The sequence below is a fragment of the Crocodylus porosus genome, unplaced genomic scaffold (assembly GCF_001723895.1).
Source record: "Crocodylus porosus isolate Cpor-Errol unplaced genomic scaffold, CroPor_comp1, whole genome shotgun sequence".
NCBI lineage: Eukaryota > Metazoa > Chordata > Crocodylia > Crocodylidae > Crocodylus > Crocodylus porosus.
In genome coordinates, this window is record NW_017728943.1 from 111947565 (window position 1) to 111974802 (window position 27238).

General features: G+C 42.2%; 1 protein-coding gene across 1 annotated transcript in view; it reads right to left on the minus strand.

Annotated features, from left to right (window-relative positions):
* IGF2R (insulin like growth factor 2 receptor) overlaps nt 1-27238 on the minus strand; it is a 94113-nt gene that overhangs the window by 58565 nt on the left and 8310 nt on the right. The window contains exons 2-15 of the mRNA XM_019550001.1: nt 26684-26817; nt 18724-18848; nt 16605-16703; nt 15895-16024; nt 14410-14530; nt 11407-11521; nt 8954-9116; nt 8560-8740; nt 7409-7512; nt 5149-5313; nt 4713-4853; nt 4138-4284; nt 2125-2262; nt 1482-1629 (exon numbers count right to left, since the gene is read on the minus strand). Coding sequence (XP_019405546.1) covers nt 1482-1629; nt 2125-2262; nt 4138-4284; nt 4713-4853; nt 5149-5313; nt 7409-7512; nt 8560-8740; nt 8954-9116; nt 11407-11521; nt 14410-14530; nt 15895-16024; nt 16605-16703; nt 18724-18848; nt 26684-26817 — 1911 coding nt within the window. The remainder of the gene's footprint in view (nt 1-1481; nt 1630-2124; nt 2263-4137; nt 4285-4712; nt 4854-5148; nt 5314-7408; nt 7513-8559; nt 8741-8953; nt 9117-11406; nt 11522-14409; nt 14531-15894; nt 16025-16604; nt 16704-18723; nt 18849-26683; nt 26818-27238) is intronic.

Genomic DNA, 27238 nt, shown 5'->3' on the forward strand with positions numbered 1-27238 from the left:
GCTCCGCAGAAAACCTGGGGGTTACAGTGGACAACAAGATGGAAACACATCAGCAGTGTGCCCTTGTTGCCAGGAAGGCTAATGGCATACTGGACTGTATTAGTAGGAGTGTTGCCAGCAGATTGAGGGAAGTAATTACTCTGCTCAGGTGAGGCCACATCTGGAGTAGTGTCCAGTTTTGCCTCACCCCCACACTAGAGAGGATGTGGACAAGTTGGAGACAGTCCAGCAGAAAGCAATGAAAATGGTTTGGGGACTAGGGCACATAAAACTTATAAGCAGAGGCTGAGGGAACTGAGTTTATTTACACTGCAGAAGAGAAGACTATGGGTGGGGGGGATTTAGTAGCAGCCTTCAGCTACCTGAAGATTGGTTCCAAAGAGGATGGAGCAGTAAATAAACTCAGTTCCCTCAGCCTCTGCTTATAAGTTTTATGTGCCCTAGTCCCCAAACCATTTTCATTGCTTTCTGCTGGACTGTCTCCAACTTGTCCACATCCTCTCTAGTGTGGGGGTGAGGCAAAACTGGACACTACTCCAGATGTGGCCTCACCTGAGCAGAGTAATTACTTCCCTCAATCTGCTGGCAACACTCCTACCAAGTTGCAGCAAAGGAGGTTTAGGTTGGATATTAGGTAAAACTCTCACTAGGAGGGGGGTGAAGCACTGGAACAGGTTACTGAGAACTGGTGGAATCTCCATCCTTGGAGGTTAAGGCCCAGCTTGACAAAGCCCTGGCTAGGATGATCTCGTTGGGGATGGTTCTGCTTTGAGCAGGGGGTTGGACTAGCTGACCTCTTGAGGTCCCTTCAACCCACATTTTCTATGATTCTATAATGGTAGGAAGTATTCATGCTATTGTACAAGTTACTGACTAGACTTCACCTGGTATATTACATGCAACTCTACAAACCTGTTGTTTTGATTTCTGAGGCCTATCATGACAAGTGCAAAGGACAACTAGAATTATTAAGGGAAATGGAAAGCTTATCTTTTAGCTTAATAGTGACCGAGAATGGGCAATTACTCAAGGTGTATGAACAAGTAAACACTAAAAAAGGGGAAGAAGAGCTGCGTTAATGACAACACTACCAGCAGCAAAAGGAGTATAAAAGCTGTTCATAATTTTTAAGAGGCAGGAAGTTCAGAGTTTCCTGACCATCAAGACAGCAAAGCCCTAGAATATCCTTGCGTTCAGAGTGAGAAGACAAAATTTTAAAGAGCTTGGAAAGTGTACAAAAAGGTGAATGATGTAGCATACAAGTTCCTGTCTCAAATCAAACCTCTAAAGTGATTTCCCACCTCCTCCTGCAATCAAAATGTTATGTACAAAATACAACACTTCACCCATTTAGAGCCTGCTGAAGTTTAACATTAGCTTTGCAATGGTTATCCCAAAATGAAGGCAGAGACTGCACATAATGCATTGCAGATGTAAACTGAACTTGCATTACAGGATTAGAGGCAGCTGAAGATACTTGCCTTTTTGATACTTGACATGCTGCAGATTCTGCTGGACATGGTTCCTGTGGTACACTGCCACAAATATTTATGTAGAAGTCATAATCAGGGGTATGAACAATATAACTCCCACTTTTCTTGGTCAATGGTGACAAGTCAAAAGAAAATCCTACATAGGCGTGAATAAAAATAACTTCTGAGTACAGTTTACTTTATTCTCTCTTTTCCCTTTTTGAAGCCTTGACTTGTATTCAAAACTAAGCATGCAAACACATGTATTGTACAGCTAGAGCAGTTGTTCATTTTTAGCTTGGCTTAGCAGTTTTTCTACAATTTTATCCAAATTTATTATATATTCTGTTCAAGGAATTATTACAACAGTAATCCGGTCATATTTTTCAAAGCTGAAAACAAACCTGGAGTAGATGTACCAAAACTAAGTAGATTAGCTGCATACGCAAATAAGAAAACGAACAATTTGGTGTTGGCTTTGTGCATCAGGCCCCCAACTTAAGAGAGTGTCAATACACTAGGCCAAGAATGTTTAACTCCATTTTTAAGTGCAAAATAGATTTTTGAACAAGCTACATGTAGTCCATATAGCTTGAATGCTATTACCTAATAAAAACGTCAAATCCAGTTATCCTCAATGTTGTATACATACCAGCCTGAGAATCAGAGACTCTGCAGTTGTCTCCTTCTGTTTTAGATAGGACACATGCAGCAGCAGTATGCCACTTGAATTCATACAAACATTCATCATCATTTTGAGATATTAGGACAGGAGCACTTTCTAGATCACCTGGCATCAAGAGAAGGTGATACGTTGAACTGTCATTCATTCAAGACATGCCATCCTTAATAACAAACTCAAAAAAACCCAAAGTTTCCTGCATCCCCACTGGAACCAACTTAATGAATGAACAGATACTGTACTCCATAACTTGCAATGCCACTTCAACCAGACCAAATTAAAAATGCTTTCAGTCTGAATAAGCATCCACCCATTTCGTATTTTTCCAAGATCTACGATGCATGGACACCAACACATCTCTCCCAACCCAAGCAAAAAATGTGACCCAGCTATAGGCATAAAAGTCTAGGGAAATTCTAAATCTAGGGCATCTCCCACAATATCATACAAATGTTAATATTGCTCCAAGTGCTGGAACTGCACTGTTGAAAACTTACTATGCTCAAACAGAACAGGTTTCCCTCACCAACAATAAAACAGAAATAAGAGCACAGTTTAACCCAGAGGAGACTGGGAACTGCATAACCTTTTAAAATTAGTGGTACACCCCAGTTAAATTAGCTTTTCCTCTTCATGTGAGAGGGGTGGGGGATGGGGAGGGAACTATTTCCTGCTCAAGGGACTTTATATATAACCAGCAGAACCCCAATCTTAACCCTTAGCAGCCCACTGGTCCAGTCTTTAAAACAGTGGTTCCCAACCTTTTTAGAGTCGGGGCACCCCCAAGTTTGGTGGCACCCCAGTCGAGAACCACTGTTGGGATGCCTGAGCTTTTCTAAGTAGTTTTCAACTGGGGTTCTGCCCTATGTGTTTCATGCAGTGTCAGACCAGGAAATACTGTGGCAGCAGCACCTAGTCCTGTCATATCCTTTCCTGGTCCAGTCATACATGGCTCTTCCAAAAAGATTTATGCAGAACAGTTTCCCCCTACCTACATGTCTGTTCACGTTTTTCAGATGACCTTAATGTTGGCAGCTCCTTCCATAGCCCTTCCCAGTCTAGCTCTGCTTCAAAGGGTAGTTTCATCTGGTTGCAGTAACACTCCCAGAGCACCCCAAGTTGAGAACTACTTATTTAGAAGTCTCATGGCTCCCCCTCAATCCAGATCATTACTGCATCCCTTAATACAGAATAGCCTATATTCAAAAGGATGAATGAAACATTGCCCTCACAGAGCCCAGTCTCTAGTCTGATCATGGGGTTGGACTACATGACCTCCTGAGGTCCCTTCCAAACGTAGTTTTCTATGATTTTATGATCAAAGTGTTTTGCTGGGGAGATGCATTTTTTGAACACCCTCCTGAGGCTGAGGAGGGCATAGGACCCAGGTCTCCCATTTCCTGTTTTCCGAATTATTAGAAGACAGACAAGTATCACATCTCCTTTTTGGGTATGTCTTTGAATGAAGGTGCCTTTGGCTGTGAGGCTTTGCAATGAACTCTGTGCAAAGGAACACAATTGGTGCAAAGCTCCTCTGCCCCACCAAGGTGGCCTTCTTTCTAGCCACAGCCCTAAGGAATTTTATTGGCAAAACATCTATACCCACTGACCTTCAGGCTTATGGTGTGGGTAAAGATGAAGCTGGGTTGAGGACAAACCCTCTTGGACTTCAGAACCTACATTCTGCTTCAGTTGTATTTTAGCTATTGTGAGGGGAGGTGGCAAGTGACCCAGGTGTCAGAAAGGAAGTTTGGGGAGAGGCTTATGGTAACTAGCCTCAGGATCACCCTGTCTAGCCCCCTAAACACTGCACCAGCCACCCCCTTCATGTTTGTACATTAATAACTCACATTCTGCTCATGTTCCATGTTTAATATTGACTTCCATTATTAAGACTCAGAACACATTATGCTCCTTTTGACACAAAACTTTGGGAGTGGGGAGGAGAGGGGAGAGGGAGAGAAGAGTGGGCAGTATTCTCACCTGGCTTGCACACAAGCGTTATGACAGTTTTGATTTTCTTGTCACTCAAACAACTGTCGCCATTCTGGTAAACAAGCTGAATACTCTCTCCAACTTTTTGGGGAGATGACATAAACGTCCCAAGATTTTTAACCTTGTTTTGTTTATCTGAAGTGGGGGAAAAGAAACACATTATAAGCTTTGTTCTAGTTTAGGGAACTTTAAGCCAGAATGTCAGTTAGAAATCTGTGCTGATGTTGGTGGCGGGGAGGGGGGGGCAGGAAGGGAAACAACATAGAGGAAGTTTCAGTTGTTACATGTCAAAAGCACTGTCAACAAGTCTAATAGAGTGTGACAGGACTATCAGCCAAGAAGAATTAGTCCTTCAGTAGAAGTTAAAAACTGTGGATTTCAACTATTTCTCTCTTAGGCCTCTGTGGACAGGAAATGAAAGCATCGCCTCCTCCAACCCCTACAGACCTGGAATACACAAGCACTACTTTCATGCCTATGTTAGCATTACACAAGCACCTGTAGGGAGGCTATCTCCTGGAGCAATTTCACAAGCATTTACAGCTTCAGAATCGTTCACTCACCAACAGAGCAGCTGGCCGCATCATCTGGGCAGCCAAGTGCTCCCCCTTTCTTAAGCACTTTATGACAGACATTGATGTAGTAGCGTTTCTTCTCTGCTTCTGTAAGACTGCTATCCACAGCTTCCCAATTCTGGGCTGACTCTGGGATTAAGAGATTTTGTTTTAGATGCAACATGAAGAAACAAAGTCACCAAACACCTTGAAAAGTTAAAAGGAGTAGTCAGGGCTAGCGCACTTTTAGAAATCAGTTCCTTGTTAAAGGTTCTTTAGAAGGAACCTAAAATGTCTGTTATAAAAACACCCATAATAGCAACAGGCCACATTAAAACTGTGATGTGAGCTTAAGCAACTGACAGTAGAGAAGTGGCAATCATGCACTATATTAGCATCAAGAGTAACCAGTTCAAGAGAAAGACAGTGGTTTGCACCATTTTACCTGAACTGCGAGTGAGAGGTGACAAGTCGTATCGTTTCTTCTTATCAGCAACTCGGCAAAGGATATCTTCCTTCTCCTTTACACAGGCATATTTCGTATCCCAGGTGAAGAAATATGTGCAGTCCACTTCACCAGTGAACACTGGAGCCCCTTTACCATCATTACCTTCAATCAGAAAGATAAAAAGCTTGATAAAGATGGAGAAAAGTTAAGTTTAATAGCTTGGAGCTTGAGAGAAGAGTAGTAGTAGACATGAAAGGCACTCAGTCCTGTATGGTAGTAGAAGCTTCCAAGGCTGCAGTCATAGAATCAGAGAGACCTGGGGCTAGACAAGACCCCACAGGTCATCTAGTCCAACCCCCTGCCTAAGGCAGGATCAGCCCTAGCCAAACCATCCTCTATAAACCCATAATTTAAAGCTCTACACAAGACTACCATCAACCATGACAACACTGACCTAACACACTAACCTGCCACAGGTAAAGCAGAGGAACCACAGCAGTCAATGCCCTGCTTCTAAGAAATATTGTCAATATATATTTTAAATATCCTGGGTAGGAGGACCACACCCTCCATTACACAGGAAGGCAAAACCCCCCACAATCCATAACAATCTGACCATGGGGTAAAATTCCTTCCAGACCACAAATATGGCAAGTCAGCCTCACCCTGAGCTGAGGGGCAAGACCCTCTAGCCAGGAAGTTCTGGCTTTGGTCCCTAGAAAATCCCGAGCCTTGGCTGTAGCCAATACCCACTGTCTCTGAGGAAAGCTTAAAACACCCTGAAGTGTCATAGGAAGGTCAGAAGGGGGCAACCAGCAAAGCCCAGAAGTATGGGAAATACCCACAGTAGAACATAAGCATAACTACACCTAGATCATCCCTAAACTAGTGGCTGTCCAACTTCTTGAAGACCTCCAGTGATGAAAAGTCTACAACTTCCCTAGGCAGTCTCTTCCACTGCCTAACTACTCTAACTGTGAAGAAATTTTTCCAATCTAAATTTATGCAATCTAAACCTACTTTCCCATAATTTCAAGCCATTGGTCCACATTCTCCACTCTGCAGCAAGAAAGAAAAGGTGCGTTTCCCCCTTCTTTATGGCAGCCCTTCAAGTATTTTGAAGACTGCCATCATGTCCTTTCTTGCATCCCCTTTTTGTACAAGCTCAACATGCCTACCTCCTTCAGCCCCTCCTCACATGACTTGCCTTCCAAGACCTTTACTCAACTTCACTGCCTGCCTCTACACCCTCTCTAACTTCTTCCCATCCTTTTTAAAATGCGGAGCCCAGAACTGCCAGTGCCAAGTGGAGAGCCACTATCACCTTCCATGTTTAGCACCTAATACTTCTGTCCCCAAACCACATTAACCTTTCATGTGGCTGCACCACACTGCAGTAATACTGAGTCTATAATCTACCAAGACTCCCAAGTCCTCTTCCATAGTGCTGCCGTCCAACCAGATGTCACCCATTTTATTAAATGTGTTTTTAATTATTCTTCCAAAGTGTAACATCTTGCATTTATCCACATTGTACTTCATCCTGTTAGCTCTAGCTCAAGATCTGTCAAGATTTTTCTGAATGTGTTCACAGTCCTTCCCAGTTTCCTATCATCTGAAAACTTACTCAAGAAGCTTTCTATGCTAGCATCCAAATCATTAATAAAATACAATGAAAGAGCACCAGGCCCAGGACAGACCCTTGTGGAACTCTACTCAAAACCTCCAGCCATTCTGACATGGACCCGTTAATAATTAGCCTTTGTTTGCAGCTATTGAGCCAGTTATCCATCCACCTTGTAGCAGTTTTATCTAGCTTACGTTTCTCCAAATTTGTTTGTTTGAGAAGGTGGTGCAGGACCTTGTCAAACACCTTGCTGAAGTCCAGATGTGCTATATACACAGTATTCCCTTCATCCACTCAAGCAGTTGTTTCGCCAAAAGAGATCAGTTCCAAAACCATGAGATTTATTAGAGTCATGCAAACTATTTTCATAGCTGGCAGTGAAACATCCTTCTCTGTTTGAAGATTAAATAGTAAGTAATGAGCTCTCACTCCTTCTTTCTTTCCTTGGTATGTTATGATGACCAAGACAGCACATTTACTCCTCTACTGGAGACAGGTCTCACTACTCACAGCAAAGTGCAAGGGGAATTAATCCCAAGTCACTACGCTATTCAGTTTAAATAGTTAACTACCCAAATTATGCACAGGATCTGCAAAAGCACCTTAGAGTAACTGAAGCCAAATACTCACTTGCTGTTTCATTGCATTCAAAGTTTATAACAGTCATCCGCTGAAAGCCAGAGCTGCATGCATCACCATTTGGATAAGTCAAAGTGAGGTCCCCATCTGAATACCTAACAGAAACCGAAGATTTAGATTGGCATTATAAAAAGGCATCGTCAGACATAACTATCATTTTGCCCACAACTAACGGAGATCCAGCTCATGCAATTCAACAACTGTTTCTTTCATTACAGGAAAAGAAGCTGTGACTTGGCACTAACTGAGGTTTCCACTACAGCAAAAGCCTAACTCCTTGTCTTACACTACCAAATGATTGCATAAATCATAATTCAGGAGCTTTGCTGTATACATATTCAGAAAAAAATACTGAGCAATAATGTCTACTTTGAGTCCCTTGCATCTTGCATTCCAGTTTGCACAGCTATAAAATTAACACAAGATGTTACAGCAGTAGAAAGAGTCCCAAGTTCCACACTTCATTCAATAGCCAGATTTCATCTTGTCCAGAAAAAAATTAAAATATAAATAAAAATAATTAGTTCAATATCATTTACCTACAAAATAAACCATCATGTCTGCTAAGAGCAATACTTTTTTCCCCCTTAAAGTATGTCCTATACTATATTTATTGGAAAAATGGCCTGTCTCATGTAAAATTGTTTTTATTCAAGTGGCCTTTGCATTTTTATCTTTACATAAGAAGTCAAGACTCCTTCCACACACTAATAAAAGAACCCTGTGACAAAAGGTACATTTGAAGAGCAAAGGTGAATCACCCCCAGCAAATTCCCTTGTGTATTCTTTATTCTACACAATTTAGCACCGACAAGATTCTGATGCTATATTGCCAGTGAAACTCTTACAGGCAAAAAATAAAAATACTTCACACTCCCATCTCTGGAGAGCCACTTTAATGCTTGCTTGAAAACCCCATGGTCACTAGTCTGGCACAGCACTCATAGCTTTTACATTTAAACAAAGTCACAGAAACAACTAATTTTCCTAATGGATGCATTAGTTACTATTCATGACATTAATGTACAAATCTTAAAATACAGAAGAGTCACTTTCTATCAGATATCATTTACTCTTCCACACTGAGTATTTATGTAGTGATTTAGTATGACTCAAGTATGTGTAGGGAATTCTTTACTCACCTAAGGGTTTGGTTCTCAAATCTTCCTGCTACTTTTTGCTGGTAATCAGAAGATTTCACCTGGCAAGATGAAACATATGCTCCATTATCCCGGCAGTTTCCTGCAGTGGTTTTCCCACATACATTCAAGTAATAGTAATACTCTTCTTTCTCATCTTTGGCCATATAAGGTGTGACATAACCTAAGAAACAAGGAAAGAAAAAAATTCAGTGTTCTAGCAAAACAATGGCCTGGAACAGGTGCTAGAAGCAGATCAGTGGTACTTGCATCAGTACTTCAGTCCCAAATGCCTACACACCAGAAGCTATCCCAAAGCTCCATTTCTGGCCATCAGCAACTGGCCTGAAACAACATCAATTCCTCTGTCTTCTTTAAGCAAAAAGAAGGAATTTACCTGAAGGCTGAGTGAGTGGTGTCAAGTCAATGGAGATATCATGCTGTTCATTGGTGAGACTACAGTTTCTACTCTCCAGGTAATCCCTGTGACAGGCATACTCTGTAACCCATTCAATTTCATATCGGCAGTTGATTTTGGCAGTGAGTTTGGGGCTTGTGCTCTGATGCAGAAGTGAACATGATTAAAGTTGTAAGTGAGATTCAATACAGAGTTCAAACACTGACATATGTCATAAGACCTCAAGGGACTACACATTTAAAGCAACACCTCCACAATTAGGGGATACTCCAGTCTCCAAAATGAGAGACTTGGGATAGGATGTATTTGAGGATTTGACAGAAAATCTGAAGACAGTCTAAGAAAGATTAATTCAGTTAAGAGCTGACTTGCCAAGACCAACATCACTTGAACTTACACCTATACAAGTATTTTCCCGACTAGTGTTTCTAAAAGAGCTTTGAAGAGGAAGTCATGTACCACCACCCTTGAGACTGGCAAACATGTTTCAACTAACAGACCACAGAGAGACTACAACTGCCTAAACAGATTACATCAGAGCCAGACTCAAAACCAGAAAGCAATCATTTTAACTGCAGGTCATATAGTCAGCGAGCAGACAGGTGGGGGAGGAGTATAATAAAGATCCATTCCACACCCTCTACACATTTTGGGGAAGCGGGGCAAAACACTCCCCACTGTCCTCCTTCATTTCTGTGAAACAACTTCTTATACAGGAATATTCTGAACCACTCCTAAAACAGTATGATCAAAAGAAACTCAGAAAATGTAAGTCATCCAACCAATGATATGTAATAAGAAAGAAACTATCACACAAACTCTGTAATTGTTCACAGGCTTTAGAAGGGGAGTTTTTGAGAATTACTTAATTCCATAGATTTCACAGACATTAGGAGCTGGAAGGGACCTTGTGAGATCATCAGGTCCAGCCCCCCTGCCATAGACGGGAAGTCAGCTGGGATCAAGAAACCCCAGCAAGAAATAAATCCAGCTGTTTTCTGAAGAAGTCCAGAGTAGGTGCTTGCACCACCTCTGGGGGGAGTTTGTTCCAGACCCTGAACACAAGCATCATAAACGACTCTTCTTATATCCAGTCTAAAATGGCCTTCCCGGAATTCATGACCATTGGACCTTGTTATCCCTTGGGGAGCTCTGGTGAACAGATGTTCTCCCAGGTCCTTATGAACCCCTCTTACAAAGTTGCAGGCTGCCACCAACTCTCCCCTGAGCCTTCTCTTCTGCAGACTGAAGAGTCCCAAGTCCCTCAGCCTCTCCTTGTACGGCCTTCCCTCCAGGCCTTGGATCACACAAGTGGCTCTCCTCTGAACTCTCTCAAGCTTCTCCACATCCTTCCTAAAGTGGGGGACCCAAAACTGGATGCAGTACTCCAGCTGTGGTCTCACCAGGGCCAAGTACAGTGGGAGGATGACTTTCCTGGTTTTGCTTGCGTGCATCCACCAAAGTTTGGTTAGCTCTGCCCACCACCATGGGTCTACTGTCTGTGAGTCTACTTTCTGTATTCCACAAGTCTACTTTCCGTATTTTTGCTTCCCTATAAGCAGTGGTCAAATGCATGCCCCAGACCTGGCTAAGAGTGGAAGGGCACGAGCAGAATAGATACGTCTGCTTGTATCATCATAGTAGAATGAAACATATCAGAAGTGACAGTGGGGAGGGGAAGAGGGTATCCCCAATCTAAAAGAAAAGGCACACTGAAGTGCAAATAGTTATTTAGGGTCAGGGAAAGGGAGAAACAGGCTATAACAAGGCCTATCAAAGACAGTTTACCTTTTGGCAACCTCCACCTAAACAGGCCAGGGGGCTCAGAGGAAGTGAAGCAGCATAAGCAATGTTCACTTCAGTCTGGTTAAGAAGGGCCTTATTGCCAAGATCACATGGCATTGTGTGAACTAGAGAACACATAGATGTTGGTGGATATATTAAAGTCTTTAGTTTTCACATGACAATTATTTTAAGCAGAACATTTAACATATGTGGATGAGTTCCCTTAAGAAAGGTAGCATATGACACTTGTTTACTAAATAAGGGCATAAGTAAAAAAAAGAAAAAAAAAGATAAAAGGTCAGACAGATATGGAAACAAATAAAACAAAACAGGGAGCATGTCACACAAATGAAGTGGGACAATGGCACTCGTTAGCAAGCAGATCTCATTGCCGAGGGATAACATCCCATTCAATTTCTGAGCTATTCCCAATAGAGGCATAAGCTGAAATGCAAAAATGGGAATCCCGGTCTCCCTTAACGAAGACAAATGAGAAAAACTATTTTTTTGCATTGACCAAGGTTCACAAGTACCTTAAAAAGACAGTTTCAGGACCCTGACAAAAGACAAGTATTGGTTCCCCTCCTCAACCCCACAGCTAATACAATGATGCCAATGCAAACAAGTTACAAACAGACGGTCATTACCTCTCCCCCTCTTTTGGATGGGCACAAAAAAGTAATAGTCACTGCTGGGTTATGGCCCAAACAGAACCCTGGGATCTCTTCTTCACTGTATACTCTCTCATAACTCAGCACAAGCCTGAAAAGACAAAAGAAAAGAAGGGGGAGTCAGAGTAAATTATTCCAACTATAAATGGATGAAGTACACTAAAGTGGAAAGCTAAGTATCAAATACCTGGAGCAGAATTCCTACAACTTGCCAGAAGCCTCAGTGGTACATTTCTACTATCTGATTTTATCTTTAAAAAGGTAACTTAGGGTTGCCTACCCATTTTTGGACAAAACAGTCTTATTTTCCCCTTAACTCCACGAGAGGAAAGACCATGCTGACACCACGATCATTAAGCTGACACTATTAAGGCTGCCTATCACTTCCCATTATACAACTCTATTTGAAGTTTCTCATAGACCTGAAGAAACTCCAGTTGCTCAGACTGAAGTTATTCATGAGGCATGTATCTCAGGCTGCTCTTTTGGAACATTTCAGCCAACGCAAGTCTGCAATTTCCAAAAATGAGATCAGAAAAAAAAATTAATACCATAAGGTTATTATATCCATGGGTTGAAGCAGAAACTTAGGGGGGAGGGAGGGGGGGAGTCACAGAGAAAGGGGGCAGACACCACACAAATTCTTGCACCTTTAGTACAGACTTGTAGTGTCACAGCTAGTTTCTCCCATGAACTTCAGCCCAGTGTTCAGCAGGAATTTCTCCCTTTATGGCTGAAAGACAGATCTGGGCATGAGAACATTCAGAGAAAGTACGTTAATCAGGTCCCCTATGCTCCGAATCAGCATTTCTCAACCTGTGGGTCACAACCCAAAAGTGGATTGGGTCACAAGGATACATGAAAGGGGCAAGAACTTTAAAAATGGATTCTCCTTTAAAGGAGAAAAGTGTATGAAAATGTGGCTTTTCCCTTGCAGGCTGGCAGTTTCAGCCTGCAAGGGGCTGCTTGGGGGGCCCCCAAGCCCCACACACTGGAAGGCTGGGAGCAGAGAGCAACAGGTTGGGAGCAAAGGGCACTGGGTCGGGACTGGCCACTGATGTTTACAAATGGGCCCTGGTACAAAAGAGGTTAAGAACCACTACTCTGGATGACACCCTCTCCCATCAGGGGTACAAGTCAATGAAAGGGACAAGAGTCAGACCAAGAGAAGAAAGACTTAGAATGGCTGAGCAAAAGAAGCAGCAGGAAGGTGGAGGGCATTAAAGATATATCTGACGTTAAAGGGCAAGGAGGAAAGGAGGGAAAAATGATACAAGAGGCTGACACCAGAATCAGGGATAAGAAGGGAAAAAGGTGAACTGATGAATCTGACCACAACATACCTCTGCTCCCAAACTTGAAATAGAAGCAAAGCTTTCAAAGTCTCACCATTCATTCCTCTGCTGCCAGCAAATCCCTCTACAGCTTACAGACTGTGGCTACCTAATCCCTGTCTGAAAAGCTGGGACAGCTTGAATTGGACCCCTTCGTGAATGTAACAGTTCATTACACCATTACATTCTGCCCTCCACCCTAACGAACTCTGGCACCATTTTATGCACAGCAGACACTGTGCTCCATTAGTGAACAGATGTTCATTATTGTCATCTCTTCAGTACGAGAAGAGGGGGCCAGGCCTTTCTTAACCACGCACTATTTAAACTCCAATGTGAAGTAAGAACTCTCAGCTTCCTCACGGGCTTCTCTGTCTCCTATTGTAGCAGGCAAGAGCTTCAGACATTTGTCATTCCCCCTCCCCCCCACCCATGCACCCACAGACTAGTATAAAAATCTAGGATAACAAAACCTCAAGGCAGATATTCAGGTCACAAAGGAACTCCAATTTTTAGCTAGATTCCAGAGACCTTGGTCCTATCCCAGCCTGATGCACACACAGTCCATGGTATCAAGAAAGGGAAGACTGTGAAGTCCTACAGGCAGCAGTGGTAAGAGTAAGCCCAAGGAATCCAGTATTTGAAAGTAGAATGTTATGTTACCCCTCCCCCAAACTCCTGGCACCACTATAAAACCCCCACACACCTCTCTGCCCAACCCCCAATAAAAGCCCATGCCTTCCCCAATTGAAACATTAGAATCTGTTTGGCTGGTCTGAGAAGTAGGGGATGCCTTTGAGATACAGAACAGGAAGTCTGCAACCTCTCCTGATCTCAGCTGTAGCTGTGACAGCTGCAAGGCTGTCAGAATTAAGACCACTTTGGTCTGGGACAGACACTGCATAAACTGGTTTGAACCAAATCAGTTAAGTCTGATACCACATTCAACCAGGTTTATCTCAAACCGATTTCAGCCATTTTCAAACTGATTTATGTGCACTGAATCTCTGTTCTGTTACAGGTCTGAGCCAGTTTCTGATCACTCAAACTGGTTTATATGTAATGTCAGTCACTAGCCTTTGGGAGAGGGACACTGCATTACACTACACCTTAAAGTCAGCAGGTGGCCAATGCATAAGAACAGGGTTTTGAACCTAATTAATTAATCCTTCTGAGAACTCTGACAAGGCAAGGGGGTGATTAAAATTAAGTAACTGACAGAAAACAAGTGATCTTTCCCCAGGTAGACAAAGGTTAGTGGAATAGATGACATTAGAACAGTCCTTTGCTTGAAATATTACTCCATGCCCCCAGCGAGCTCTGCTTTTTTGTGTGTGAGCAAAACAATAAGTTGGACTAGATGACCTCCTGAGGTCCCTTCCAACCCTAATTTTCTATGATAAAATATTGCCTCATGCTGCAGAGAAAACCCAGGGAGGTGAAAAAAATAAGTAGGCTTAAAAACCTGGTCCACAAAGAAGCCATAGCCTTGCTATTCTCTTTTTTCATTTAAACATACAGTATATTGAGTTAATGGAAGCCCTATGCCACCCAAGTAATGAATAAAATTAAATTACTCTGGATTTGTGGACAAAGAGAAGCCCTTATGAATTAAGATGTACAATTTTCAGCCATTTACAAGTACCTGTCTTTGCCGAGCAGTTTCAGTTGTTCTTTGGGGCGGCCAACATCAAACGCATGGCCTTCCTTCAACAAACAAGCAGCACTACCTTCAGGGCATCTTCTGGTCTCATCATCTGAGCTTTCTGTTTTAAAAAAAAGATATGAACACTCATACGCAGTGTTAGTTGTAGTACTGTGAGATATGAATTGCAGCAGGAGCGGGTAAAGGTTTAGTTCCATTATGAAGCTGTTCCATTACAAAGTTGGCTTTACACTTCTGAAATTACCCATTCCCTTTAAAAAAAATCTCCAAACTGTAGTTTTCCAAAGGTTTCTTTTGGAAAACCAAAACTAAAATAAAAAAACTGCTGAAACCAGAGGACATAAAGAAAAAATATGCACTAGCTCTATTTCTGCCAGAACCCGTCATAACATAACTGAAATGGTTAAAATTAGCCATTTGAAATTTACTATTATAATAGTATGGCTGACAGAAAAAAAAACCAAGTTAGGGGATCAAGGTTACATCAAGCAAGTGGAGTTTAACACTCCTGTCAAAGCCACCCTGATAAAATGATTTAGCTATAACTATAATGAATTCCAATTGCGTGCTTATTAAGGGTTAATAGTTTTGCATACTAGAGGACCAACTCTCAAAAAGACTCGAGGAAAATATCATACATGTCCTATTATATGAACTTCTCCCAAGAGAGGCATCATTCTGTGTTTTAGGAGGGTTTAAGGTTCTCCCCAATAAGGGGGAAATAATTAGGTAGTTTGCCTTCCAGAGCAAAAGCACAGAACATTGTAATAATATTTTATGAGCCATTTAGTTTTAGATGTTCAGCTCTTAGACTATAATATCCAATGTCAAGTTTCAAACCAACAGAATTTGAACTAACAAATGTCTAAAAAATTTTGTTAATCAGAAGAACACATTTCCAGAAGCGCCCAGGAAATGCAGATAACTAAAAACGGAGCCGACTAAAAGAACAGCACCAGATAAGCTTATTTCTCTGTTACAATCCCTTATACTGTTTTCATTTTCCCCACACCTAGCAAATGAGGATTACAAACCACCTAAACACTTAAGCACATTTAACCTTAGGCCCTTGCCTTCAGTGTGCACACTAAATGCTACTTTAAAGTAGTCTTACTGTAGCATTCAGCTAGATTAATGATCCTTAAAATTAAGATATCTATTTAGCCTATGATTTGTGGTCTCAATCCCATTCTAATTTGGCAGACGGCACCACCACAACCCTGTTGGCAGTCTCAGAAAAGATGCTGCATGCAGGGCTGTTGTTTTAAAACATCCTCATCCAAGCACAGAAAGGAGACGGTTTAAGGTTGCTACTGCAGAAAGGGCAGCCTTCAGGTAAAGTTTCAATCAAACATTCTAGAAAACAGCAAGTTAAGCTAACAAATACTGGACAGGCTTGCCCAGAGGCTGTACGGGCTGTTAAGATTGACATGTTTAAGACGCGATACAGAAAGAAGTTCAGACCTATGTCTCTGCAGACATTAATATACAAAGAATCATCATCTGAGTCATCCACCAAGTAGCTCCCTGAAATCTTGATCAATGGATTCAAGTCATGTTTCTTCCAAGGGCCATCAAAAACATAGCAAGGTACCTAAGAAAGTTAAACAAATAAGTTAAATTCCAGATTCAGACCGTACAAAGAACCACTAAGAAACTTTTTTTTTTTTTTTTAAATTAACAAAGAGACAAGCAGCAGGAAGTTTCCCCAGAAGTGAAAGTTTCAAGCACTAGGCGCCCAACAAAAATTTAAGAAAAAAAAGCCGAATGATACGAACTAGTGCATAGTTTTGTTGTGCAGAGAAGCTAGGTCACAAGGATAGAGAATGCTAAGCATGTTCAAAATTACTCAAAAGACACTGTCAGTTAAATTGAGAATTAAGTATTTGTTCTACCAGAGACACTCAATTTTAAACTTCTAAACAAAGGTTGGCATACACATGAAATAAGCTTCTCTTTAAGGTTGCCCTAAGTAACAAAACTATACTCAGTATTAAGACTCACTATACATAACTACATTTTAAAACACCCACTCAACGCATACTGAAAACAAAAGCAGAAGTAGTGACTTGACCAGCTGATTGTTAAACCACTTACTCCCCCTCATGCAAGTCTAACATTTTTTTTTTTGGTGGGGGGGGGGTTACTTTGTGCATACATTAAGTATTCATTACCTCTTTTTTAGCTTTAAATAAGTCCTTCTTGCAAGCAACAAAGGTCCTCCATTCAAAGTAGTGCACACACTCAGTTGCAGTCACAAATTCAGGGGTTCCCTGTTTTAGAAGAGTACAGAATCAGAAGTTGGTTTTCAGTTTTGCTACATTAAAAAGTTTAAAATAAAAAGACTAAAAACCAATTTTGTTGGTATCAATTTCTTTGAAATGCAGCCTGTCCCATAAGCAAGGCAGCAGAAATGACATGGGTAGATATTAAGAACACGTAAATGAACTCACGTTGTTCAGTGTTTTTAGTGTTCGGTCCAACTAACTGACTGACCTGTTAGACAGCACAGGCAGAGGCATTCTGCCAAGGAGCAGCAAGTCCCAGTTGCTGGATTGTATTAGAGTCCTGAAAATTAACTCCTCCCAATTTTAACAGGCATTGTATATATTGCATATTTTAGCAGCAGAAACCAGATCACTTTATTTTCACAGGGACTGAGCACCCACAACTCCCATTAAAGTAAAAAGGAGTTAGAGATGTTTAAACATTTCTAAAAAGCAGGTCTCTGGTTCCCATGATTTTTTAAAGGTCCAATGGAGAAAGCATAGAAGAACAGTATGTTGCTTTTCTATATCTCCCTACCGTAGTATCAATGAATAGTATATTTGTCTGTCATTTGTCAACCAAGCCAGTTAGCAGTTAAGGTAAGCAGAACTAAATCTCTTCTCCCACTACATGCAGGAGCATAGGAAGAGCTAATTTCTGTGTGTGTAAAGAAAGTGAATCTAAACCAAGCCTAACCCCGCCTTTGCTATTAGTTTTTGCAGTTCCACAGCAACAGCTGATTTTTAAAGGCAAGTACAGATAATAAATGTATGAAATAGACAAGGCTAAACAGTCTTGGAAACCAACTCTTTCTTTACCTACAAAAGGTCCCAGGCAGCAGTCAGTACTACTTCCCACTGCTTCCCTGCTATTTCTCAGCTGGAAAAGATCCCTGTGCCTTGTCTATACTAGTTCTCCATACCCTGCTCCTAAAATGAGATGTGCCAGCCAGCCAACAGGAGAACACCTTAGCTATGGGAGTAACTGGTCAAGTGAACCTTTCAGGAGTTTTAACAAAATTATGCCATTTACACTGACTGCTATAGTTAGAGCTGGTCAACAATCTGATGAGCTAATTGCACCATGAAAGGGGCATACCGTCAAAACTGCAAGCCTTTTTGCAACATGCCTGGAAGATTTTTTTTAAAGTCTCCTAAGTTCATCAGGATCAGGAAGCATGCATACAAACACCACATTTCTAACCAAACTGCACGTAAGGGCCATTTGCCGAAAAAGGTTCCAAGACTGGGAAGCCATATTGGGACAAGCTGAAAGACAGTTCAACATCTCTCAGCATCCACTGGTCAATGCCTGACAAGCAAGGAGTGAATCTTCTATGCAAACCTGAATCATATTATAAACACAAAATGCGAAGACAGTTAACTCAGCCCACTTTCCAGAAAAGGGTGTGTAATAAACCTTATCAACACTAACTTCATACATCTAAAATGCAAATAAATCAGGAAGCGCTGAAGTGCATGGACTGGTCATCCTGTATATAGAGCCCTGAGCTCTGATCAGTTTGGACAGGAAGTCTGGGAGGTTCACTTTTAAGGGAAAGTATTGTATTTATCTTGAATCCAAGGCATGGTATCCAAATCAATATCAGGAAGGAGGGGAGAAGCCTCGTCCTAGATTCAAGCACTAGCACAGGGCAAGCAGCTGTTGCTGCCCTGACTTTGAGCCCAGGGTTGAAGCCAGAGCTGTCTTCTTTGGGGCAGGAGATTTTAAGAGGGTACAGAGGGGAGACTAGAGGGCTAGAAGAGGGCTTCCCACTGAAGCCTATAAAATACTCAAGTCATCCATGACCCAAAACTTTCATGGTCCAAACTCAGAGGGTAGAATGACTTGCAAGTGGGAACCTCACAAGAACTACTTCAGTCATAGGTGTCACAGAATAAAAAAAGTGGATGATCTTTTCATAGCTCTCCAAACAACTAGTCAGTTAAAGCCTGTTCTTTGTCCAGCTATTGGATAGATATAAATGAATAGGCAGGAAATGGGAACCATCAACTTTAGACTAACCAGAGTCTTCCCACAAAGGAAGTTAATGTTGCTTTGTATCGTGTGTTCAGTGCCTTGTTGTGAGCAGGTCCTTGTAGTGTTGAACTCTAAAAGTGTTTTAGAGCTTTTTCTCAGAGATGAGTCACCTAAATAAGAGAAAGAAAAAGTACTGGATTACCATAGCCTTTAGGGTTAAAAATTCTGTATATTAAGGACACACATTATTAAATTTAAGTCCCACAAAAGGAAAAGCAATCTGTTTTAAACACTGCTACTAAATGAAAAGATTAACCCATTTTCAAGGCACTTAAGAGGTTTTGGAAGCCTGAACATCATTTTAAAAAGGAAAATAACTGCATCTGAAAATTTTACACCCCCATATTTTTATTACAGGTCAGTCTCTTGTTTTTCATTTTGAAAAATCCGAGTCATGCAGGTTAATGCACTACTGCCGCAGGAGTCATAAAGATGACAAGATCTGTCCAGTTACCTTTCAATGTTCCAAAAAGAACTACTACTTCTGTTCAATAGCTATACACACAGGTAGTCACAATGCTAAATCATCTCATTTCTTACCTACCCTCACATTCCCTCCCCTCTACTGCTTTACCTACATTTTAAATAATAAACAGGGATACTCAGTCCCAAGCCTAACACAGTGAAGGATTCTGCTTAACTGAGATATCTAGGGTCTACTGCAAGAAAATTAATATTAGCACCAGTGTTTGTAACCCAAGCGCCTGGGGACATGCTGGGACAGGATGCATCAAGTCTATGGGGTTACACGTCTCAGAATGCCACCATTTTCCGTTTGGAGCTCATCCAAGAGTTTAGCATCTCCTACTACCAAGAACACGAACCTGATATTAAACTTAAACTCAGCCCCTTTAAATTTTACCGAAGGATTCTGTGTTACATTTGGAACTACAGTGAATAATAATTTCACCCCTTCCTGATGCTTTCAAGTGTCCCCTCCAAGACTTATGTCCCTCAAGCAATCACTTGAGAGCTTGCTTTTCCCCTAATGAACAGTTTTCCCCCATGACAGTATTCATCAGCCATCACTAAAAAGCCTGAGCCATTTCCTCAGTAATGCAGCACTCCAGGTACAGCTGCCTCATAGCCCTATTGACAGAGATCTTCCCTCCCCTCCCCTCCCCTCCCTCCAGAATAATGCAGGTGTGTGTGTACAGCTCAGCCTTTTTCAGCTGCTAGTTCTTAAAATAGAAGACCTCTAAAATGTTACTCTACCCCTGGCTGCAAGTCTGCTTAGTCCCATTATATAAACTCCTGTCCCCTTCTTTCCAGAGAACTGGATCAAAGGAAAGTAGGGCTGGAAAGGATTTCATGAGGTCATCTAATCCAGCCCCCTCCTCGAGGTAGGTGCATCCCTCACTAAACCATCCCAACCCAGTGTCTGTTCAACCTTCTCTGGGCAACTTCAAGGGATGAAAAGTCTACAGTTTTTCTAGGTAGCCTGTTTCTGTGCTTGTCCACCCTCATAGTCAGAAGAGTTCCTTTCTCAAGCTGAACCTCATTGGAGATTCCAAACAATAAATCAGCTGCATTTCCCCCCCCGGTCATATCCCACTTGTCTGCAAGATTCAGCATTCAGTTAATTCCCCATTTCCAAGTCATAAGCAGAGAAATGAAGACCAGACCCAACTGTTCCATATACTACTTCCACGCAACACCTTATACCAGCAGCCCAGAACAGCACATCCTTAGCGTGCCAGTTTTCAGATCTACTGAATCATGCTTCTCCAAGCCTGCTTTAATTAATATTAGCTCAATATGTGTTATGAAACAAGTTTAGCAGCATAGTTCTTCCCACCTCCACCCCATTTTTCTACAACTAAGATAACAACTAGAGGACTATCACTGAAGCAAGGGTGCCAACGCCAGAGTTTCTTCTCCCCTTCTAGTTCCCTCTACCTCTAGGACCTGAACAGATTAAGAAAAGTTGCTCTTTAAAGTGCGTTCAGGACAGCAGTTCTGCACCAAGTCGAGCTGTAATCATTAGACTAAGAACCACCTAGATGCAGTTGAATTTTGGACAAGGCCCAGCTTACTTTCCAAATAACCCAATCCATATGTTCAGCAAGATGTAATAACATCCAGAGAAGAATATATTTTGGGAGCAGAAGGAACATGGGGATTCAGAAGGCAGGAAAAACTAGCACCATTAAACCCAAATGATACTGCAGAAAGTGCCAGACACTGGAATTAAGTGTTTACTCTCCAATTAAAATACCTGGGAAGGGCCTAACTCCAACAGACTGCCGTAGCAGTCTTGGCTTTTTTTGTTTCTTTTTAATTAAATCCAGGCTGAAGTTGAAATGGAACTGACAGAACTTGCAACAGCTGCTGGTAAATGCTGATCATGGTAAGCTGTAAAACCAGCCTACTTAACAATTCTAAGAAAGGAAACTGTGTGGCTACCCAGCCATAACAGTGGAAACAAGAGGTGAATCAGAATGGCAGCTGGCCAGCTAAATGCTACATTTCAGTTGATTTTGCAAGACAACTTTCCATTACTCCCCATTATAAAAAGCTTTGTAAAGTTTTATGCTAATCCAATTGCAGGGAGCTGTTTTAGGGCACTCACACCTTCATAGTTATTCAGAGTGTTCACATGCTGGGGTGATGATTAATACAGGAAAGTACTTGATCATCCTTGAGTACTTTGCCTCAAGGCAAAGTGATGGGATATATGGCAGACGCATGCTCTCACAGTCTCACTTCAGCTTTCTCCTGTAGCAGCCCAAGGAAAACCTGAGCAGCCACTGAGGTGTGGCTGCAGCAGAATCCAGGAACATCTGTCTCCTTACAGCCCATAAGACATCAGCACCCTTGCTGCTGGGGGGGGAGAAAGAACAGAATTTGGTCTTCTAGCAGCCCCTACCTTTTGGATTGGCCCATACCACACAAGCCTCTGGGGACTTTTAAAAATCCTTAAAGCAAGTGAAAACCTTCTCTTGCTTTGCGTTCCTGATCAAAGACACACCCCTCCACTAGCGTAGAAGCCCCACAACCTCATCACCTTGAAGGAGCAGCAGCAGTACATTTGCCTCTCACATGAGTATTAGCCCTAGCCAGCAGCGCTTCACCTTTTGGTTCAATCCAGCAGTGCTCAGTCTCCAGCCTGCAGGCCAGATCCAGCCCACAGAGACATAGCATCTGGCCAGCATCAGCTCCCCACAGGTCCATTAATTTGGTGCCCATTAATACCGCCACCACTCCTCTACTGCTAAATTTCCATGTCATGCAGGCCCCACTCCAGGCCAGCTGGATGTAGCCGGCAAACTAACCTTGCACCATTCTTGGGCCCTGGGGGCTGAAAAGTTAGGCACCACTGGGTTAGTCCTTTGGCAGTAAGCTTAGAGGCTTTGGAAGGACAAGCTAGACATGGTTAGGCAGAATTTGCCTTAAAGCCCACTCTATGATCTAGCTCAGGAAGTGCTCGGTAGCTTAAACTAAGGTTCTTAAAGAAGTTCACTAAAAATGTCAGTCAGGTGTCAACATGCCATTTAAACATTTTTTAAAGCCGAACAAAAGCATGGTGCTCCCCCCAAGCTTCTGCTCACAATAAAAGCAGGCACAACTGCCCCTCTCTCAGCATCTCTTCCAAGTGCCTAGCATGCTCTTTTCCACTCTTCACTTCTCTTCCCTTCATCATCTCAACATGCCATCCTGCTTCCTATGCCACATGCCTGTACATGGGGGTTTGTTCATCAAGGCTCCCTCCCACCCAGTCAAGTGACAAAGATTTCACCCCAGGTTGAAAAATACATTCCCTCCCAAAAGCAGCACCCACTCATATCAGCAGGCTGCAAAGTTCACATCTCAGGGCCTGCACTTAAGGGCATGTCCAAGAGGGCTGTTTGCAGTACTTATCTACTTTATAGCTCTATCACATGGTACTAAGGGCACTGTCAGGTATTGTACAGCTCTTTCACAAAATGCAAGTGAAGGCCAAAATTCAACAGAAAGTTTTCCCTTTTTTTCTCTGTGGAAAAGAGAGACCCCTGGCACAGCTTTACAAGCACTCATGGTGCTCTGGTGAAGTGCCAGAGGACTGGAACAGGGCCAATGTGGTCCCCATTTTCAAAAAAGGGAGGAAGGAGACCCAGGAAACTACAGGCCCGTTAGCTTCTCTAGGACCAAGATAAGACTCTTTGAGAAAGTTATCCAGGACCACATCTGCAAGGGACCAGCAGGAGGGGATGATGCTTAGGGGCAACCAGCATGGGCTCATTAGAGGCAGGTCCTGTCAAACCAACCTGGTGGTCTTCTACAACCAGGTCACAAAATCCTTAGATGCAGGTGTCGCAGTGGACATAGTCTTTCTGGACTTTAGGAAGGCCTTCGACACTGTCTCTCACCCCATTCTCATTAAGAAATTAGGCAACTATGGTGTCAATGCCTACCCAGTCAGATGGGTCACAAATTGGCTGGAGGGCTGCACCCAGAGAGTGGTGGTGGACGGGTCTTTTCCAACCTGGAGGGATGTGGGCAGTGGGGTACCCCAGGCCTGCACTGTTCAACATCTTCATCACTGACTTGGACAAGGGGGTGAAAAGCATCTTGTTCAAATTTGCAGATGACACCAAGATGTGGGGAGAAGTGGGCACACTGGAAGAGAAGGACAGGCTACAACTAGATCTCGACAGGTTACAGAGGTGGGCAGATGAGAACAGGATCAGTTTCAATACAAGCAAGTGCAAGGTGCTGCACCTGGGGAGGAAGAACCAGCAGCATACCTACAGGCTGGGGAACTCCCTTCTCATCAGTACAGAGGCAGAAAAGTATCTTGAGAGCCATTATTGATTCCAAAATTAATCCAGGCCGCCAATGTGGGGACGTGGTCAGGAAGGCTAACCACACCTTGTCATGCATCCACAGATGCATCATTAGCAGGTCCAAGGAGGTGATACTCCTCTTCTATATGACATTGGTCAGGCCACAGTTGGAGTACTGTGCCCAGTTCTGGGCGCCGCATTTCAGGAGAGATGTGGATAGCATGGAGAGGATCCAGAGGAGGGCAACTCATATGGTCAGTGGGCAGCAAGGCAGGCCCTACGAGCGGAGGCTATGGGACCTGAACCTGTTCAGCCTCCACAAGAGAAGGCTGAGGGGGGATCTGGTGGTTGTCTACAAATTGGCCAAGGGGGACCAGCAGGCTATGGGAGAATCCCTGTTCCCCTGAACCTTACTGGAAGTAACAACAGCTGTAAGTTGACTGAGAGTAGATTCAGGCTAGACATCAGGAGGCACTACTTTACTGTCAGGGCAGCTAGGATCTGTAACCAACTTCCAAGGGAAGTGGTACTCGCTCCCACCCTGGGGGTCTTCAAAAGGAGGCTAGACAATCACCTAGCTGGGGTGGTTTGACCCCAGCGTTCTTTCCTGCCCATGGCAGGAGGTCAGACTTGATGATCTGCTTAGATCTCTTCCAACCCTATGAAAAGGAACTAGAACAGATGATCCATCACCTGCCTGAAGCCCAGAAACAGGAGTTCAGTACTAATGCTACAACTGTGCTTTCAGCACCCCTGAGCACCTGCATAGGTGGTATTTAAAGAGTCAAAGGAGTTTAATCGGCATATTCAAAGCAGTCCACATCTCAGACTGAAATAAAGATTTAGTCTTAGTTTAAACATACAACCCATCACCTTCCTCTTTTCATTCACTAGAATCCCATGGATTTCTAATGCTATTCCAACCAAGCCTGTCAGTGGCTGTGTCTAAGCATTATAGTAGTCATAAAACCTGAAGTAACATTTTCAAGTTCTTTAAAATTCAAGGCCCTCCCATTCAATTTACATTTTACAAGCATCAAATCACAGACAGTTTGAGGCTAGATGATAGGGGGAGGGAGCAGGAGGAGAACTGGACTGATTTTTTTGATTAGAAGCTACAGATAGAACAAGTTCTAGACCTCTAGGAGTAACTGGAAACAGAAACACTTGCTGTTAAGGACTTCGAGTATCAATTTAAAGCTTATTACTACCTTTCTAAGACTCTACACAAAATAAAGGACGAACTACACATGATTTCCATTTCACAGAACTTACGAATCCTCCCCCATTCTTCAAGCCCCAACCTTAAATTTTAAACATGGAAAAAAGTGGCACTCCAAAGAAAAAAAAAAGTCTGACAAGCTGGAAGTCCACATTTTTGGCTCGTGAGGCAATAAGTTAGCCTCTAGGAAGTCTATATTTGTCCCACCAGTTATTACATATACTATTTCTTTCTTAAATAAGAGCAAGTTAGAAACAAAAACAAACGAGTGCTCATGCCACGTTAAATGTACAGCCTATCACCAGTCAGGGAAATTAGGAGTGAAAAAAATCAGCAATAATACCCAGCCACATGCTGCATGCTATATTTTACTGCACACCCTTGGCAAACAAATCAAGCTACATGCTGGAAAGAAAGACACAAGCAGCTTGGGTAATTTAGTGCTGGGGATACATTAGCTTCCACACTGTGATCAACTGTGCGAGCTTGATTTCGTATTGATGCTGCTGAACAACAAAATACTACTTTCAACTTTGAGCTACCTGATGTACCCTAATCATTTTGAGATCAGTTCTAAATAACATCACAAACATGGTATTAAAGACGACATCTACTTAGCTCCAAATGTTTGCAATTTATTTTATCACCCCAAAGTTAAGCCATGACACATTTGAAGCTTTACATCAAGTGGACTTATGGTATCTGTCACGTTTCAAATCTATTTTTTCTTCATCTTTCTGCCACAGACACAATTAGGCTTTAAGTATGCAGATCTCCAAAAGCTAGGCTTCACTAGCAAGAAAGCCATCCTAGCCATTTATAATGTCTATATAAACAAAACCCACAGAGCACCCTTCTCCCTAAAAAAGGAAAAAGAAGGGTACCAAAAGAGAGGTTAGGACTTACTTTGCGACACCTCCCAGCCTCTCACCCTTCTGGTTTAATTGACCTACTCCCGTGGCTTTCTATAAGCCTCACAGCAGCAGAAAATAAGAACCTTGTTCTACTGACAGATTACATATTATGCTCTTACAAAATGATCAGACAGCTACAGGTGGTGTCAAGCTGTACAGAATTCAAAAAGTTTTACTTCTTGCCTACGATAATTGGACTTGAGATGTGCAAACAGCCATCCCAAAGAGAGGGCATTTCAAATGCACTGCATTTAAGTAAATAAATGCCATGAATTAGAACTTCAATTTTCACAAGCATTTAGCTATTTTATATTCCCATTGTACAATTCTGCATCACACACACATATACCTATGTAAAGTGGTTACCCTCTACCCGACATTTCAGCTCTGTTACAGTTGCTTTGGTTGAAGCTCAGTTGTTTAGATTTGTGCCTTGTGCTAAATCATAAGTATACTTCACAAACTCTGGTATTCAACTGTGACAAATTTATTTTTGTGGGGTGCAGATGCCTTTAATGGCTTAAGAGCTCCGGAAAGAGACCTAATCGACTTCCCCAGACCAAACACTTCCCGCCCATCCACCCCTAAAACGTCACTGGAAATAAGTGATTCACATACAATCCCCATGGTCACTACAACTGCTAAGTACTCAAATACCCAACGAGGGACAAATAAGATTCTTAAAAATATTCACGTAAGTGCCGTGGGATTGCATTAATGTAAATACAAATTAACATTAAAATGAAGTTGAAACAGGTAACTAGGATGAAAGACAATCCAAGCTTTTGTTTTCTCCATATACTTCAACGCACAAGCATATATTGATGTAAGCAGATGCAAATACAGATACACACGCACACTTTTTCTATCCTGAGAAAGTGTGTGTGTGGGGGTGGGGGGGTTAAAAAAGAAAAGTGATTTAAGGCTTTTCTGTCAATTAGTGATGACAATATACACCTAGGAAACTTGCAAAATAGTTATATACCAGTAATTGTATTAAAGATCTGAAATACAGGACACAAAATATCAATTTGTTAACTTACCTACTGACAGATAGGTCTTTTTATTCAGATCGTATGCACAAACTGCACTTGATCTTTCACACTCTTCAATAGGGTCACAGAAGTTTATTTTATAAAGCACCTGTCTGTCTGTATCAATTGCTTCCCATGTATAACTGAAAGGGAAAAAGAAAAAAAGCTTGTCAGTTGATACACATATTGATGACCTCCAAAAAAACATCCATTCATAAAACAGACTCCCCATGCCTGATGAAGGGTGACTGTGCCCGAAAGCTTACCAAAATTTCCCACTCCCAACCTCCCCAACTGCTCAGTTGCTCTAATAAAAGATATCATATCTACTCAAAGAGCCTTGCCTGCCATTCATAAAACGCTAATTTAACTTAAGCTAAGTAGATAACTATGCCAGTCTCTTCAAAAACACAATAGCAAAGTTCAATTGGATTCAGGATATGCTTGCTACTTTTGCCCATGAGTAAAGAATAACGATAGGAAAGACATTCCATCATTATACACTTCTTATGTGGGCTACTATGACTTATAGGAACCTGTGTCTAGATATCCAAAAGTGTTTGT